At 37.2% G+C, this 16,866-nt stretch overlaps 1 protein-coding gene across 1 annotated transcript; it reads left to right on the top strand.

Annotated features, from left to right (window-relative positions):
- The first annotated feature begins 1,002 nt into the window (after nt 1–1,002).
- On the top strand, nt 1,003–12,449 carry KCNJ3 (potassium inwardly rectifying channel subfamily J member 3). Its single transcript, XM_019628469.1, has 2 exons — nt 1,003–2,217; nt 12,205–12,449. Exons 1-2 carry the CDS (start codon nt 1,513–1,515, stop codon nt 12,427–12,429), a joined length of 930 nt encoding a protein of 309 aa, XP_019484014.1. The 5' UTR covers nt 1,003–1,512; the 3' UTR covers nt 12,430–12,449.
- Nucleotides 12,450–16,866: the final 4,417 nt, after the last annotated feature.

Below are 16,866 nucleotides of genomic sequence, written 5' to 3' on the forward strand. Positions count from 1 at the left end.
CCAGACATCCGTTTACATGAGAGCCCTAGTCATATTACACTTCTCTCAGAGAGCAGCATTTGCTGTTTGCAGGGGGCTTTCTGCCTGATGCAGGGGGGCGAAGAAATGTTGGCTGGCATTTGGGAGCAGATTTAGAGTCGCTTCTCATTGGAGGGTCTAGCTTTCCCCTGAGTTGCTAGACACTGCAGGCTCAACTGAGGCGCGGAGGTGCAATTCAGGCTGGTGGATCAGCGGAGGAAAGCAGGGACAGGCGGGGCTAGCGCGGCTCTGCAGCTGATCACACACACCAGCACATATGCCGCTCTCTCGCCGCTACCGCTCACGCCTCGCGTCTTCCGCTGGAGCCACCTAGACGCGGACAGGGTGTAGCGGGACTGAGCAAGGAAGAGGCAAAGGAAAGCAGTGAGCAGAGGAAAAGCTGGGCCGGCGCTAGTATTTAACCTGAAAGTCTGACCAACAGCCGGAGGCTCGAACCCCTTACAGCAGTGCCACTGCCGCCTGCTAGGAAAGCACCGCGCCAAGGAAGCCCCAAGTCCTGCGCCTAAGTCAGTCTGTGCCCGGCGCGCCAGGATCCTTCTGGGCTGGGCAGAGTGCCTTCTGGAAGGTGCGGAGCTTGGGGGACCTGCATTGGCGCCCATCGTGGTACACCAGGAAAGGTGGGGGCGAGGACTGCAGCCCCGAGCGCAGAGCGCGAGGCCAGGCTGCCGCTGCCGCCTGCTGCGCCGTCTCCTGCCCTCTCCCGCTGGGTGAGTGCTCTGGTTTCGCGCACCACTGCGTCTCCGCTGCGCGCGCGGGGGCGGATTGGGGGCCCTTCAGGGTCCGCCCGAGGGCCCTGGTGGCGCCCACGGAAACTGGGCGGCCAGCGGACGCCAGGAAGACACGTCTCTGGAGTCCGGAGTAGGAGACTCTGAGCCAGGAGGGCGTGGGTAGGGGGTGTTGCACCAGTGTCCGGCAGACATGCTTTTGGGCGGAATTTTGGCCAAAAGATAGGAGATCGGGGAGCGGCGGGGAGGGGGGAGGGTCTGGTCCAAGCAGGTAGCGCAGCTGGGGCAGCCTGGTGAGTTGGCAGGTGGGTTGGGACTCGCTTGTCAACTAATTAATTTAAAAAGAGTCAGTTTGGGAGTGGTGTAGGATAGTTAGGAGGGGTGGAGGAAGGCGAGAGGTGGCTCGGGATGCCGGTAGTGGGGTAAGAAAAGCGAAGCCTCGAAAAGCTTGGAGGCAAAATTGCGCTTGGGTTCCTGGTTTTGCATCCCTCCTGTCTTGAGTGCGGGAGAACACTTTTTTGGGGGGGTTTTGACTCAGCTTGGGAGGAAAGCCACCGTCCCAGGGGAGGAGAGGCGACTATCGGGGGCAGAGACAGCCGCTACCTGTCGGGTGCGCCCCCTCAGCCCAGGCGCGCTCGCTGTTGTCCCCCCTTTCTCCCCCACCCCCACCTCCTTATTGGTGCTGGCTGGCAGCGCTCAGCTCCGGTGCCTTCGCTTCGCGTTTGAATCTGGCTCTCCCCTCCGTATTATGTCTGCACTCCGAAGGAAATTTGGGGACGATTACCAGGTAGTGACCACCTCGTCCAGCGGCTCGGGCTTGCAGCCCCAGGGGCCGTGCCAGGGCCCGCAGCAGCAGCAGCTTGTGCCCAAGAAGAAGCGGCAGCGGTTCGTGGACAAGAACGGCCGGTGCAATGTACAGCACGGCAACCTGGGCAGCGAGACGAGCCGCTACCTCTCGGACCTCTTCACCACCCTGGTGGACCTCAAGTGGCGCTGGAACCTCTTCATCTTCATCCTCACCTACACCGTGGCCTGGCTCTTCATGGCGTCCATGTGGTGGGTGATCGCCTACACTCGGGGCGACCTGAACAAAGCCCACGTCGGCAACTACACGCCATGCGTGGCCAATGTCTACAATTTCCCCTCTGCCTTCCTCTTCTTCATCGAGACCGAGGCCACCATCGGCTATGGTTACCGCTACATCACCGACAAGTGCCCCGAGGGCATCATCCTCTTCCTGTTCCAGTCCATACTCGGCTCCATCGTGGACGCCTTCCTCATCGGCTGCATGTTCATTAAGATGTCCCAGCCCAAGAAGCGCGCGGAGACCCTTATGTTTAGCGAGTACGCGGTGATTTCCATGAGGGACGGGAAACTCACGCTCATGTTCCGGGTGGGCAACCTGCGCAATAGCCACATGGTCTCCGCGCAGATCCGCTGCAAGCTGCTCAAAGTAAGTGCTGCCCGCCCCCGTCCCCACCTGGTCCCCGCCAGCCCTCGAGCTCGGGACTTAACTCACCTGAGAACCACCCCAGCCCCCTAGCCTGCCTTCTCGCCACAGGTGAACTTCTTTTGGGGAGGCGCGGCTGGGGGCTTAGGCAAAGCGAGCACAGCTGACAGTTCTGTTCTTTTCCCCACTCACTCTCATGCTCTTCTTTACATCCATCGCTCGGATGTGCTCGTGTCGCTTTCTGAGTTACTGACACTTACGGAGTGGTGTTAGCTCCTGGAGCCCTGAGGTAAAGGAGGGTGCCCTTTTCCCCACCTTACCCTTGCTGCTTTGCTCTTTAGAGCTATTTTCATGTGTTATCAATACACTACTTCCTTCACTTCGGAGTACTAAGACTGAACAGCTTTTATTTTAAAGAACTAGGTGTTGAACTCGCCTCAATTTTCACTTAGGGCTTTTCTTTTTTTTTTTTTTAATTTCTCCTTCCCCCCCCCCCACACACACACTAATAATATCAGCAGGTGGATTATTCCTCTAGACACAATCACATTAACTCTATGGTCACAGGAGAAACAGTGGAAGAAACAACACAACACCTGGTTCTTTAAATTTTTTATTTTTACTAAATATTTTCCTAGAGAAGTATTCTGTGAAAGCGTGAGTGCTTTTTCCTGTAGAGCCTCTTGTTAATTTTATTCTCAATTGCCTGTTTCTATGAAGTCTTTGTCAATTACAGATTTCACTTGAAGCTTTTCAGCATCCATTAAAGAAGATTGCTCCCTACCATCAGCAGTGTAAATGCTAAACCCAATTGCACGGAGAGTGGTTATTAAAGCAAGGTTCATCTAGTCGTTAGAGGGCACCACTAAAAACAAGAAGAGAAGCCCACCCTAATCACTCACCCAATTAGAGTCTGGGAATGCTGGATAAAAGCCCAGTCCTCTGTGTGTTATTTATAATTCATCTTTTTGAGAGATTAGCCTTAGGTAGTTTTCAAATGTTCATAAATTGAAAAAGATGACCTCAAATAAAATCTTAAAAATGATCTGAGATTGCACAAAGAACCATAGCCAGTTTCAGAATTTAGCAATTAATGAAAATCTGATAAATACATTAAGTTGAGGTTTTGTCTTTGAAATTTCAGTTTCCACTCTACAACTGCATATTGTTTTACACAGCCTCAACTTATGTTGTAGTTAAAAGTGACCCATTGTGCTATAAAACAAAGTTTGGCTTTTGTATCATTTTCATTATTTCTTTAGAAGATCTTGCCCTAATTACCCTTGACCATATTGCCCAGTAAAGGGTTAGAATTTAAGCAGTTCAGTTGTCCTATTGCTCCACATCATATGCACATTTACTAAGCTACAGACAGTAAATAAACTGAATTTTGTATAGCATAGTGGAAAATTTTCAGCCTAGTTCTGGTGTGCACATTCATTAAGGTAACCGTAAATAAATAGAGTAGATCATATTCTTTATAATTAGCTTCAATGAGCTGCATATAGTTTTTTACTTAACTTAGCATGTTGTGTTATTTCCCTGTTTGAACTAAGCAAGTTGTTTTGATCAGGCTAAGCAGTTGTGTTGTAGACATGTTTATTTCAATGGTATTTTTTGTTGTATGTGGTTTTTTCTAGCAATAGAAAAAGATACATAATCTCTCTTTATAGGTTAGGCCTACTTGGAAGATAGAAACACTTTCTTAATACAGGGCAAACGTCTGTCAAGGAATCAATGTTTATATGTCACTTTGAGATTCTTATTGAAGAGTAGTTTACCATATTGATTCGTCTATTGGAAATTTAAAATTAGACTTTAAAGGTCATTTTAAATGCTGTTCTCTAGTTTTTCAAACATGTAAAGTTATTTATTAAAACAAATATCTTTTCAAGGCAACGTATTTTAGATATTTTTAGACATTATCAAGTTTTATTTTAACAAAGCCAGAAATAATGAAAATTTATCTACACACCACTTGGCTTTTTTGTTTGTTTTGTTTTGTTTCTTTAACAAAGGTACATAAAGCTGAAATACCTAGTCTCTACAGCGGTTCAGAACATTGATAATGACTTTTATACCTAAGGCCATGTATCATATATACCATAATGAGTGTCCTTAACAAAGTAAAAGACTTATAGTGTTAGCAAAGTTGGAGCAAGGTGCTATATTAACACAAGGTGATAAAAAAATATCTAATTAAAATAATATGTATAATAGACCTATAAAATTCTTTGCTTTTGATTTGTTAGGAAGATGTCAGTGCTAGAAGTTAAAATGGTTGACACCTGGCATCAATTTATATTTAAACAAAATTATGGCGAAATCCTGTCTTGCTTTTTGTGAAGCAGGAGGGTTGATCAGTGGCAGCTCTTTATCCAGCCAGTTACTGTAGTTTGTTTGAAGTTGATTTTTCCTGTAGCCATGGTAATTAAAATGAATTCTCATAGTTCTCGTCATTCCCTTAGACTTCATTAAAAAAAAGTCATGTTTTATTAGGGAATCAGCAAAATTAGGTGGGAGACTGCTTTTAATAAGTTACTCTCATTTTCTTTTATGGACTGAGATGAAATGACCTAAAACAGCCAACTATATTTTAAAAAAGAAGCTTATAGTAATAATATTTTGATACCAGTCTTATACATTTTATTAAATATTACTACACATACTCAGTTTTTTCCTTTAACCTGTTTGCCATTTTAAATTAAGATATATGTAACTTTAATACAGAGAAATATACAGAATTTCAAGGCTAAAAAACATAATATTTTAGTATAGTAATTATAGTCTATGTATGTTCCTCTTACCTAATTTAATTTCATCTATATTTTTCTATTGCTGTTTTCTTATTTGCTGAACTAAATCCTATTTATCAATATTAATATAAAATTTATATTTAATGACTATAAAGCATTTTCTATTCTTGGGAAGACAGTTAAGAACATGAATATGGCTTTCTAATCCTTAACATTATGAAATCTTCCATGCGTGTATCTTTTGAATTTTCTAAGTTTTGATGGAAGTTTTTTTTATAACTTCTCTGCCTAATTTTTAATTGTTATTCACTTATATGAAAGTAAATTTTACTTCAACTCAACTCCTGTTTTCCAAGTTTGCAAATACTGAAATTTATTTTGATATTTAAATATAGATTTTCCAATTTTATGCTTGGAGCATTCAGTCCTTTTCCTAGTCACAAAAAAAAAGAGATGAAATAAAAAAAAATTAAAAATATATAATTTGAAGTTATTTTTACTTTACTTTAAAATGTATGTTTATTATAAAGACAGCTATAAAAAGCTCTTTGAAGATGAACGTTCTTTCTCTTTTCCCCTTCTCATCTCAATGTTGATGTTCCGTTTGAATTTTCAATTTATTTTAGTTGTATTTTTTTAACCTACAATATAGGAACTAATGAATAACATAATCATGTTAAGTTAATATATCATCCTCTTGAAAGTTTTAATAAAGATGCCTGGGTTAGGGAGTTGAGACTAGTGGCTGAAAAGTTGGACACCATGTTTTAAGGTTGAGTATAAAGGATTTGGAAATTTCACTCTTTTCTACTTAAGATTGACTACCCTATGCTTACATCTTGTTAGGGGAAGATTGAAATAATCTTTGATACATTATTCAAGAATTTACAAACTTATTCAGAAACCACCATATGTATTATATATAGGCACCCAGTTAAACCTTATTTACATAAAGTAAACATAAAGTGAACTATTGTTTGGTCCATATCTTTATGAAAGAGATAAGGATATTTTTTCTTATGAAAGTGTGATTTTATTTTTATTTGTATTCATTGCTAGTAGTCATCATTTTTCTTTCCTAGGTGATCAGCTGTGCAACCCTTAACTTTCACTTATTGAAAAGTAATGGTGTGTAATCATCTTCTAGTGCAGCACATAAATTATTTTTGTACTCACTTTTTAAATTCTTCATGTATATAGATACTCAAAACTGGATGCTATCTAGTTTTCTTATATAAATGTGATCAAGTGTAGAGGCAATAAAAAAAATGTTGTCTGCCAACAATAAGCTCTTTATGCTCTTCATATGTCCTAACAGTTTGTCAATACTTTAACCACAGTGATTCCTGGACCACGTGATTCCTGAATTCTTTCATATATTTATTAGTTTGTCTGCATTCCATACCTTGCACTTAAATGCAATTATGCTTTTGACTTTGTATGACCTTAGTTTGTATGATTTGCTCTTTTTACCAATTGACCTTGGCCAATTTGCATTTTAGTTTTAATCTTGAGATAGTTACCTCCTTTTTAAAAAATTAAACCCACAAATGAGTATCTATTTAAAAATGGTTCTTCTGAACATCATACAAGCCGTTAGTAAAAATAATCAAGGAGTCCAAGACTAAGTACCCCAGAAGTCTTGGGGCTAGATCCTATAATGTTGGTGAGTTTTTTAGGGGAATTATGACTTTAAAAAAAAAGTATAATTCTTATTTAGTCTAGCTTTGCTGTCTCTGACACAAATACAATAATTCTCCAATAGGTATAGAACGTGTGTTCTTTTTAAAATCTATAATTTTTTAAATAGTAGTAACATGTTGTTTTGTTCTTTATTTTTAATATAGTTCCTGAAAGTACAGGGTAGCTTGTGCTCAGGGGAATGCATTGTGAACAGAAAAAAGGGAGGGCATAAAGACCCACAAATAAACAGTGGTAGGTAAGGACAAATGGTAAAAGAGAAGCAGGAAAAAGCATTTGCTCAATTTTAGGGTGTTTGGTGAGTAGGAGAGGAATGTGTAAGGTTATAAATCCTTTCCATAGTTATTATAAATTCCATAAAAGGGCCTCAAGGAATTATGAAGCTGTTCTTTCATTTGAATGGTATAAAAGGCTCACATAATTTATTATACGTAAATTACATTTCATTTTATAAAGTGCTTTCTTTTTATAAAAATGAACATATTTTATGAGATAAGTAGCTTACATTAAAAATCTTTATATTTGATTTAATGGGGATCCCATGTTTTCCACCTGAGTATTGATGGAATTTCAAGCTTCAGGAGTCAAAAGGAATGCTACAGTTTAATTGTAGATGGTCCAAATAGAATTATCGGTCCACATAACTCCTCTACCTGACTTGAATTTTGGCCTGAGTCCCAAAACCATTGCTAGAACTGCTTTGAGTCACAAGGCATTTTTGTTCCTTATCCTGGTACCACCTTTTAGCTCATTTCCTAATTTTAGCTTTCATATAGTACTCTGACCTCATTCCATGTGACTTCCTTCCCAACTTCAGCATCTATTCAACACACACACACACACACACACACACACACACACACACACACACACACATGGAATATTTAAAGAAGTGAAATTACAGATAAAATCATGGTGGAGTGGTAGACAAGAATGGTTTGTGTGCTCTAAGGTTTCCTCAGTTCCTTTTCTTTCCTTCCCTTTCCTGACCTCTGACCCTCAGTGTTCTTCTCTAGTAGAGACTTGTGGGAGGTGGTGGGGCATGGATCAAGCCTTAGAATATGATAGAGGTAAATTTCATGAGTCAGATGTCAGTGACTAAATATTGTATTCAAAATTCCCCTAGCCTCCCCCGGAGCTAGGAAATAGCATAATGGTTATAATTAGAACAGAGTTCTGGGTTAGAGAGATGGGAGAAAGGAAGCAAAGAGATTGATCTTATTGGTGAAATGTGTTCTTGCTGAGTGAATGTGGACAGCTGGTCACAAAACTTTCAAAAAAGAGGATGGCCCAATGTGGATCTGCTTCGGCCGGGGCAGTGCTAAATGTGTATTCCAGTTTTGCGTGTGTGTCTTTGGATAAATACTCAACAGTCTTTCATCTGTAACATGAAAGCTATTTATCTGTAAAGTATGTGACCATGATAGTCCCTTCCAGGCATCTGTGACTTTTGCATCTTTTTTCACCTGCAGTCAGAGTTGTAACTAATTAACTTGTAGACCTTTTTGGACTCTCAGTTCAAAGTCATTTGACATTAGCCACCTCTTTGAAATTAGTGCATGTGTCTATAAAATGAGGAACAAGCTTTAAATTTTACACCTTCTAAATAGCAATATTTTTATTATGAAGAATAACTTGGAGATGATTGACACGAACTAAATTTTACAAAATCATTTCAAAAATCCATGATCATCTAATCATTTCTTTGGACAGTAAATTTAAATGACTTTAAGCCTTAGATTTTCTTGATTTTTCTCTTAACTCCCAGAAATGGCTATAACGCAGGCAACCAGCAAGGCTTTAAAATGGCAGACAGATCTGAATTTCCTTCCCAAAAGTCCGTACAATAGAAAATAAAAATTGTGTGGGAGTCATCTCAGGTGCTAGTGTTTTCAAATTATGTAGTTGATTTTTAAGAATTATCAGTTGTCCATGAATTTCCTTCCACCTTGTCCCTACTTTCTTAGTCATTCAATAGTTTTATGATTCTAAATGATTATTTCATCAATTGAAGTCAACCTTAGTTGTCAGCTTTTTAGAAATTTAAATAATTGATTATATAAGCCTTAACCTTTAGCAGTTGTTTTGAATTATGGTTGATCTGGTTGATCTCCATACATGTTTACACATTTTTTGTCTAGAAAATTATCATGGTTCTGGGTTCCCTTTAAAATTAGGAGGCTTACAGAGCTAAAGGAGATAACGTGGACCATTAACAAATTGCTCTGTAAGTGAAAGATTTCTTCTTGTATCATAATTCTTAAGGTAACATGATAAAGAAAGGTTCGTTTTTTTAAATCTAAAATTTCTTCTACCTATTATCAAAATTTCTGGACAAAATATGGTAATTGGTAACTAAATAAGAGAATTAGAAACTGATGGTATATCAATGCTACATACTCAAGGTGCAGATCATGGTTTAATTTTATAAAGTCACGTACATAATTCACCATTTTCTTTTGTCTTTTATTTTCATATACATGTGTATTACAGTTCCTTGAACAAAAGTTCTCTCACTCTGGTTGTACAAGTTGAGAGACTTACATCTAACATAGTCTTCCCCCCCACCCTTTGTTCCAGAATACCTCTGGAATTGCATCAGAATTAGAAAAGAGTAGATTAGAAATTTTTGTAAGCCTAGAGTAGAAGTGTATGCTTCTAAAAGTGTATTTGGTAAGCATATGCAGGTTTCTAGAACATCATAAGTATTTGGCTTAGCACTGATGACATAACATTGTTCTAGCTAGGAGTTCAGACTTTAAACAATTCCAGGACTCCAAGCACCTGTCACCCTAAAACCACAACCTTTACTCTTATAAATAGAAAAGCTTCCTATTTAACTCACAGTGATTAATAGCCTTCTCAGTCTGTTACCGAGTGAGGGAAGCAAACAAAAATTAGGGAGGTAAGTATATATACAGTTGAAATATTTGATGGACTACATAAAGGAAGAAAACCTGAAAGATAAAATTGTGGATATATGTAGTGTTTCAGAATCATTTAAAGAAATGTTAAATTAGATAGTATCCATTGGAAAATAATTTTTAAGGAATATGTAGGAAATTTCACTTTTCTGAAAAAGTTGTAAGCACAGAAAACATCTTTCAAAGAAATAAAATATTACTTTCCCCATAGTGTCATGTAATAGATACAGTTGCCAACTTTGTTTCTACCTAGACTTGGATAGGAGGTAAGGCATTTGGGTGCGGGAGGAACATAAGTATAATTTTGAGTCTATAGAACAAGTTTTTAAATTCAGAAAGTGTATTGAGTTTGAATGGAGAATATCCATGCATATTTAAGCCTAAATTACCAATATATGAATTAACTGCTTTGCTAAAAATAAAATATTTCTTATTTTAGGTTGGCATTCTTCTGATAGGCTGCCTTGTTTCTAGGCCACTTTTTTTCATGGGTTGTTAAATGATCAGGGAATATAAAAGTTAATTGCTTACTCGAAAGCCTTTTAGAATGAGGCACAGGCATAAATAACAAATATGTAAAAAAAAGGAAGATGAATTTTAATTTTGAGGTACATATATAATAATTAGAAAAATATATCTCTTTTGAGAAAAATGATTTTTAAATAAATGGGATATTGAGATTTTAAAGAATTACAATGTGAACACTTTCATGTAGTGCTAAAAAAGCAGTTTAGAATAGTAAAACAACACAACATCTGTTCATTAATTATAAACATCAGAATACCACCTTGTGTTTATATAGCACCTGTTTCTTAGTAGGTGAGGGAACACTGACATGGGTTTTTTGTTTGTATTTTTGTTTTGTTTTGGCTTTTACTGTGTTATATTAATCAATACTTGTATACAACCATGTAGTTGGAAAGATGCAGGTCTTATTCATCTTTTAGTAATTTGAGACTAGGTTTAGGAACATAGATTACTTCTACTGGCAAAGAAATTCCTAATTTTCTCTAACATTGATTGTTAGAACAGCTGTTTTTTATTTTTCTCACCATTAGGTTTTTCTATAGATCTTTAGTGTAAGGAATCATTTTCTTCATTTTTTTTCAAATTTTTTTATGTTTATGAACTACTTACAAGGTAAAGAAAAAGTCTCAATATTTGGATTGGATTTTTTTTTTTCCACAGAAGTAAAATTCCTGAGTCTCACTAATTACCCATTACCCTCTCTAATTGACTAATTCTGCTGGTAAGGCCCCTTCCAGCAATTGCTGCCGTGACAATCGCCACCGATTTGAAACCCTTGGTTCTGTTTGGCCATGGAGGACATCTTACTAAACCACATTTCTCAGTGTTTTCAGACTCATTTACTCCACATAAAAAGCCAGTTTACTTCTTGGAACCCCAAGAGTGAGGTTTTTGTCTTCAAACTACCACTTTGTTGGACGGACCAGCGTTACAGATTCTGTTTATTGAATTTGCTTTGCAGAGTCTGTTAAAATATATTGGATGCTTCCAAGTCCTATTCGACCAACAGCAAACCCTCCCCAACTAAATTTTTCTGTATGCAACCTTTTATTTTAACACAGCATCATCATATAAATTGAACTTTAATATTTGTTTGTGCATGATCCTTACAAGTAATGGACATGGAGAATAAAATGAAAATGAACAGAAAAGAAAAATAAATTTACTTTCATGGTTTGCTAATTTTTAATAGTTACATTTAATTTTCTTTCAGAATTTAGCATGCAAGTAGTTTAGTCAATTAAGTTTACAGTGTTTTATACTAATACTGAATGCCACTAACTTATGAAAGTTTTAGTAAACTATAAGATTAACCAATATAGATTTTGTAAATTGCACTTTGTTTTTTAAAAGTTAAGTCTAGCACAATTTTTACTATGCTTTAAAATTCATAAAATACATAGAGAAGTCAACAACTTTGATGCAGTTTAAAGTAACTGCCAAACAAAAATAAATAAAAATGAGTTTGAAAGCTGTTAGCTAACAGCATCTGCCTTTTATATTAAGTAAGCTGTTGTGTACATAACATAATTTAATACAATGACATCTTCAGTCTTCTATTCTAGTTGATGTCTATTTGTTACTTTTCAAAAGTCCTGGAAAAATAAATTATGTTGTGCTTTTTAATAATGTAATAGACCTCTTCTTAATTGATGATCAACATTTTTCAGCTTTAACACATTCTATAAGATGTGGCTACTTATTTGCTTTGCGAGGTAAAGGAAAATCTGGCGTGACGTGAGTTATCACGCAATGATTTATGTCAAGCAGGAGCGCATGTACACCCCGATGCACAGTTTGTGCTAACAGCCATTGTGGGACCAGGCATTTCTCCAAAGCCCATGAGTTAGGGAATGATAATTATAGTAAGTCATATATTATAAATAATGCATGGATGTTCCGCAAGAGCTATGTGGGATTTCAGCCCATTTGCCAGAACATAGATGCATAATGATTTGTTTGGAGTTTGTTGCAGATGATTGATGTGCCGACTGTTGGCAATGATGTAAATTAATGTTGGGCTGCCTTGAACATTTCCGTGCAAGTGGTGATTTCTTCTCTTTTTCTGTGTGCTTGTCTAGTCTCGGCAGACACCTGAGGGTGAGTTCCTTCCCCTTGATCAACTTGAACTGGATGTAGGTTTTAGTACAGGGGCAGATCAACTTTTTCTTGTTTCCCCCCTCACGATTTGCCACGTGATCGATGCCAAAAGCCCCTTTTATGACCTATCCCAGCGAAGCATGCAAACCGAACAGTTCGAGATTGTCGTCATCCTAGAAGGCATTGTGGAAACAACTGGTGAGTAAAAACATAGCTATGCCATCAAGTTTCTTTATTCCATAATGACATTCTGTTATATGCACAGTACTTGTCATAAATTGGGTTAACTATCTCAGTTCACAATCATGAAAGTAATGGCTTGCCTCTTATTTGTTTGTAACGTTAAATTGATACTACTTTGAAAATGAAGATTTACTGTTGTGATGATTGCAGATGTAATGTTAACTGAGGAATACTCACTGTAAAAAAAAAGAAGAAAAAGAGGAGGAAACTGAGACGACTCCTTAGGAATGATTATGATGTTCTGTTTTAATTACAAACTTGGATTTCCTACAATCATAATTTTTCTTTAAAGATTTAAGGTTAAAGTAAATTCAGCATAATTAGTGAGCAGCCTGAACTCAGCGTGCACATTCTTGCCTTGGGGATGGTGATTTGGGGTGTCATTGATAGGCTACGATGTGCAGCCTCAGTGGAAAATTCCCTGTGTGTGTGCGCGTGTGCACGCGTGCTAGAGCAGCATTTTAATTTTAAAGTGGGTCAGTAGATTTCCCCAGCTGAACCCGGACCAAAATTGCTTTATAGGATTATTTTTATTCTCTTTCTGTTTTGGGATAAGCTACATGCTGTATGTTAATTTTTAAGATGCAATATAACTTTGGTATGCCCCGAAGACACAATTTGCTACTCTCTGAGGACAGTAGGGTTATCAAAAGAAACTATAAATCAGAGTATATTATCTGGGGCCTAAGCATTGCCCAGTTGGTTTGAAACCTGATAGGTATCTGAGACTAATAGTATTAACATAAATATATATATATATATATATATATATATATATATATATATATATATGTATGTGTGTATCTCAAATGAGTTTTAACCTTTCTACAAGTAGTGAGAAACTAAGAAATACTTTAGCTCTCATTTTTTTAACCAATACTATTTTAGCAATCTTAAAAGGCTAATTATTGTGTGTAAACTGTAATGTTATTGAAAGTAACATTGGCAGTAACATAGAAACATTCAAACTTAATACAAAGTGGGAGACTTTGCATAATCACAGATCTCTGACCTTGGCATAAAGCTTTGTCCCAGGAGCAGGGGGAGGAAAGCGCTGTAGTTCTTCTACACCTGTCACATATCACCTGTTTGAAATTTGGGCAAGATACTTAATCTCTGTAAGCTTCTTTTCTTTCTCTGAAAAGTAAGACTGATATAACCTTGAAGCTCTTGTCATACTGCTATTATTATAGTAATTACTTCAGTTTAAAAAATAAGATTTTTAAGAATATTGAGTAAAGATTTAACTCACAACATGATACCTGAAATTTGATTTCTGTGGACTATTTTATGGTTTAAATCCTCCATTTATTATTTTTTTTATTTAAAACTTAAATGATGCCATAGTATGTTTCTAAAATGCTACATATTGATGAAGAATGCCACCAATTTGCAAAGGCTTTTACTTCAAAAATCTTGACATTTCAATTTCAATTTTTATTCATCTTATTTGTTGAAGTAATACCATATTGTTAGAACTTAAACACCAGATGCTGCAGTTTTTATTGATTTATTTCTTATAGCATATGGTTCTCTCTTTGACACACCTGCTTATAACTTACCAATTGCTTCTTATTATTCTAATCGCTGACATGAGTGAAATTTCTGTTTCAGTTGACAGCCTTAGAAGTCTTTCATAGTTCCATCTATCTATCTATCTATCTATCTATCTATCTATCTATCTATCTATCATCTATCATCACTATCATCTATCCATCCATCCCTTTTTCTGTTTATCCCTAGTTTATGTTTATTTCTTAAGAATAAGAATATTTTCCTACAAAATTACAGTGCAATTATGAACAAAAAGTCAGGAAAATTGACAATGACACAATTCCTGCCATTCAGCTCCCTGTCCATGTTTAAATTTCATTAGTTGTCCTAGTAATTTCCATCATAGCGTTTCCTGTTGCCCCAGCTCAACATCAGCTTGAGGATTATGCCCTCCATTTGTTTGTTTGTCTTCAGAGTCTCAACATTTTTGAGATAACAACACAATTATTTTGTGTTGTTCTTGAACTTGACGTGCTTGAAGAGTGCAGGCCAGGTATTTTGTAGAGAGTCTCTCAAATTGTATTTTTCTGAGGTTTCCTTATTCGTTCTTTAGATGTTTGACACGGGCATCCTAAGGGAATATTGAAGCAGGTTGTTTTTAAAATTTTACCTTTGTATTCTTTTTCTTTTTTTTCCTTAAGGTTGTTTTCATTGTATAAATATTTAGGAAATTCTTTCCTTTGAAGTTCACCTTTGTATTTTTGACATAACTGATATGTCTTCATATTTGAAAGGATCATGGGTAGTATATAATATTTTACATAAGGCCATTAGGAGTTTTGTAACTTTATTCATAAGGACTTTTGATTTTATTTTAACATTTCCTCATATGTCCTTTTAAAAAATAAAACAGTGAACTGGCAGAGAATACGTTCCACAGAAAATGTGAAAACTTGACTGGAGACCAAATTTCTTATTTACAGATAGCCCTTTATGGAGAAGAATTGAAGTCTGCTTCCTCTTAACCTCTTAATTAAGCCTGTTTTCTAGATCTAATATAGCAAGACAAACAGCAAAAAAACATTACTCACAATTTATAGAATTTATTTCATGAAAAATTTATCTGACATTTTGTTTGTGTATTTGCTCTAGCTAATTAAATCCCACACTGTTCAAACTCTGTAAAATCTGTCTATTATTTGTAGACCTCTCTGAGCCTGGTAACTATAACAGAAACATTTTTATGTCCATTTGAACATTTATAATTTTACTGAAATATATTTAGATTCATCTTTAAGGATGCTTCCTTCTCTATCCTTTCATTTACAGTAAATTTTACTTTCTCATAATATTTATTGCTAGAATAAGGTAGTTAAAGCTCTTCTGGGATATTTTGAGACAGCAATTATACCATGTTTTTTGGAACACAGCCTTGTGAATACATTTTTGTTTATTCATGGTAACTTTCAGTCCTATTTAACTTTAAAATATTAAGTTTTTATCATTTGTTTATTAAACAATTACTGGAATGCATACTATTTGCTTGAAAGTATTTGAAATGTTGGCATTATAGTGGTGACCAAAACAGACAGAATCTCTTTCCTTATGGTGGTTATATTTTAATTGGAAGAGGCAGATAGCAAAACAACAACAACAACAACAAAAATAGCATGCAAGGTATTATCAGATAATAATGTGTTAGGAATAAAAAAGCAAAACAAGGTGATGGGAAAAAGAGTGCATTCAAGGCTACTTTAGGCTGATGATTAAGAACAGTTTCTGTGAGGAGGTGGCACCTAAGCAGAGACCTGTCAAGAAGGAATTCCTGGACCCAGCTGGGAGGAGAGCATGACAGGCACTGTGAAAACTGGTACAGGGCCCCTGAGTTGGGAGTCAGCATGAATGATTTCAAGATTTTTTTTAAAAAAACAACAACATGGAGGTGGTTGGAGCAGATAAACAATGTGGAGAGTTGGGTGAGAAGTCAGAGGGGTGGAGGGGCCACCTCTGCACTGCCGATAATTGCATTGCACCAATAAGGAGTGTTGAGATTTGATTAAAAAACAAAGCCTATATTTATATAAAAGCAATAATTTAGTAATCTCAAACTGTATATAACAAAATAAAAAGCAACACCTTTTTTTTTTTCCTGCTGGGTTGCGTGTAGTTTATTTAAAAATGTGTGACCCTAATGTCTTGGAAATGAATAAAACTTTAGACAGTTACTACTTTTTTTTCTGTGTATATTAATGGCAATACCCACCTCATCCCCACTTTGTTCCAATGTTCACACACACACACACACACACACACACACACACACACACACACACACACTGTTCACTTCACAGCAGTCCTCAGATAAGAATCTTCTGATCTCATTTAGTTTTTGTTTCTTCCCATTCCTGTTGTCTCAGCAGGAGTGCTTGGCAGGGAAGGGGAGGTGAGAAATTAGAAGCTTTCTAATTTCCTTGGAAATTTCAGCTTTCAGCTCAACACTCGCAATAATTACTTTCCCTCCTTCCTTGGAAATACTCCTCAGTGATCAGACTCAGCCATTGTTGCCCTCCTTGCTTCAAATGAGTTGGATTTTCACTCCCAACAAGGAACACGGAATTTACCTCTTCATTAATCACCTTTACTTCTTTGCTAATCCAGCAAATTCCTAAACACAGGTTACCTCTAACTCTTGCTCTCTTTGCAGCTTCTCCCAGGAGAGAGAGCACTGCTAGAGGCAAACAGCATTGCAGATTTGTCTCATTAGAACTGGATGCTTTCAAACTTCAATCTGCTCTCTGCTGCTATTTGGCAGTCTTTTTAATTGTCTTTTCTGTACTCCCAGGCGCTCTCCTCATGGGAGCTATTTTAGACCTTTTCTGTGTTTCCATGCCCCCAGTCCCAGCTGT

Source organism: Hipposideros armiger, unplaced genomic scaffold (genome assembly GCF_001890085.2).
Source record: "Hipposideros armiger isolate ML-2016 unplaced genomic scaffold, ASM189008v1 scaffold_794, whole genome shotgun sequence".
NCBI lineage: Eukaryota > Metazoa > Chordata > Mammalia > Chiroptera > Hipposideridae > Hipposideros > Hipposideros armiger.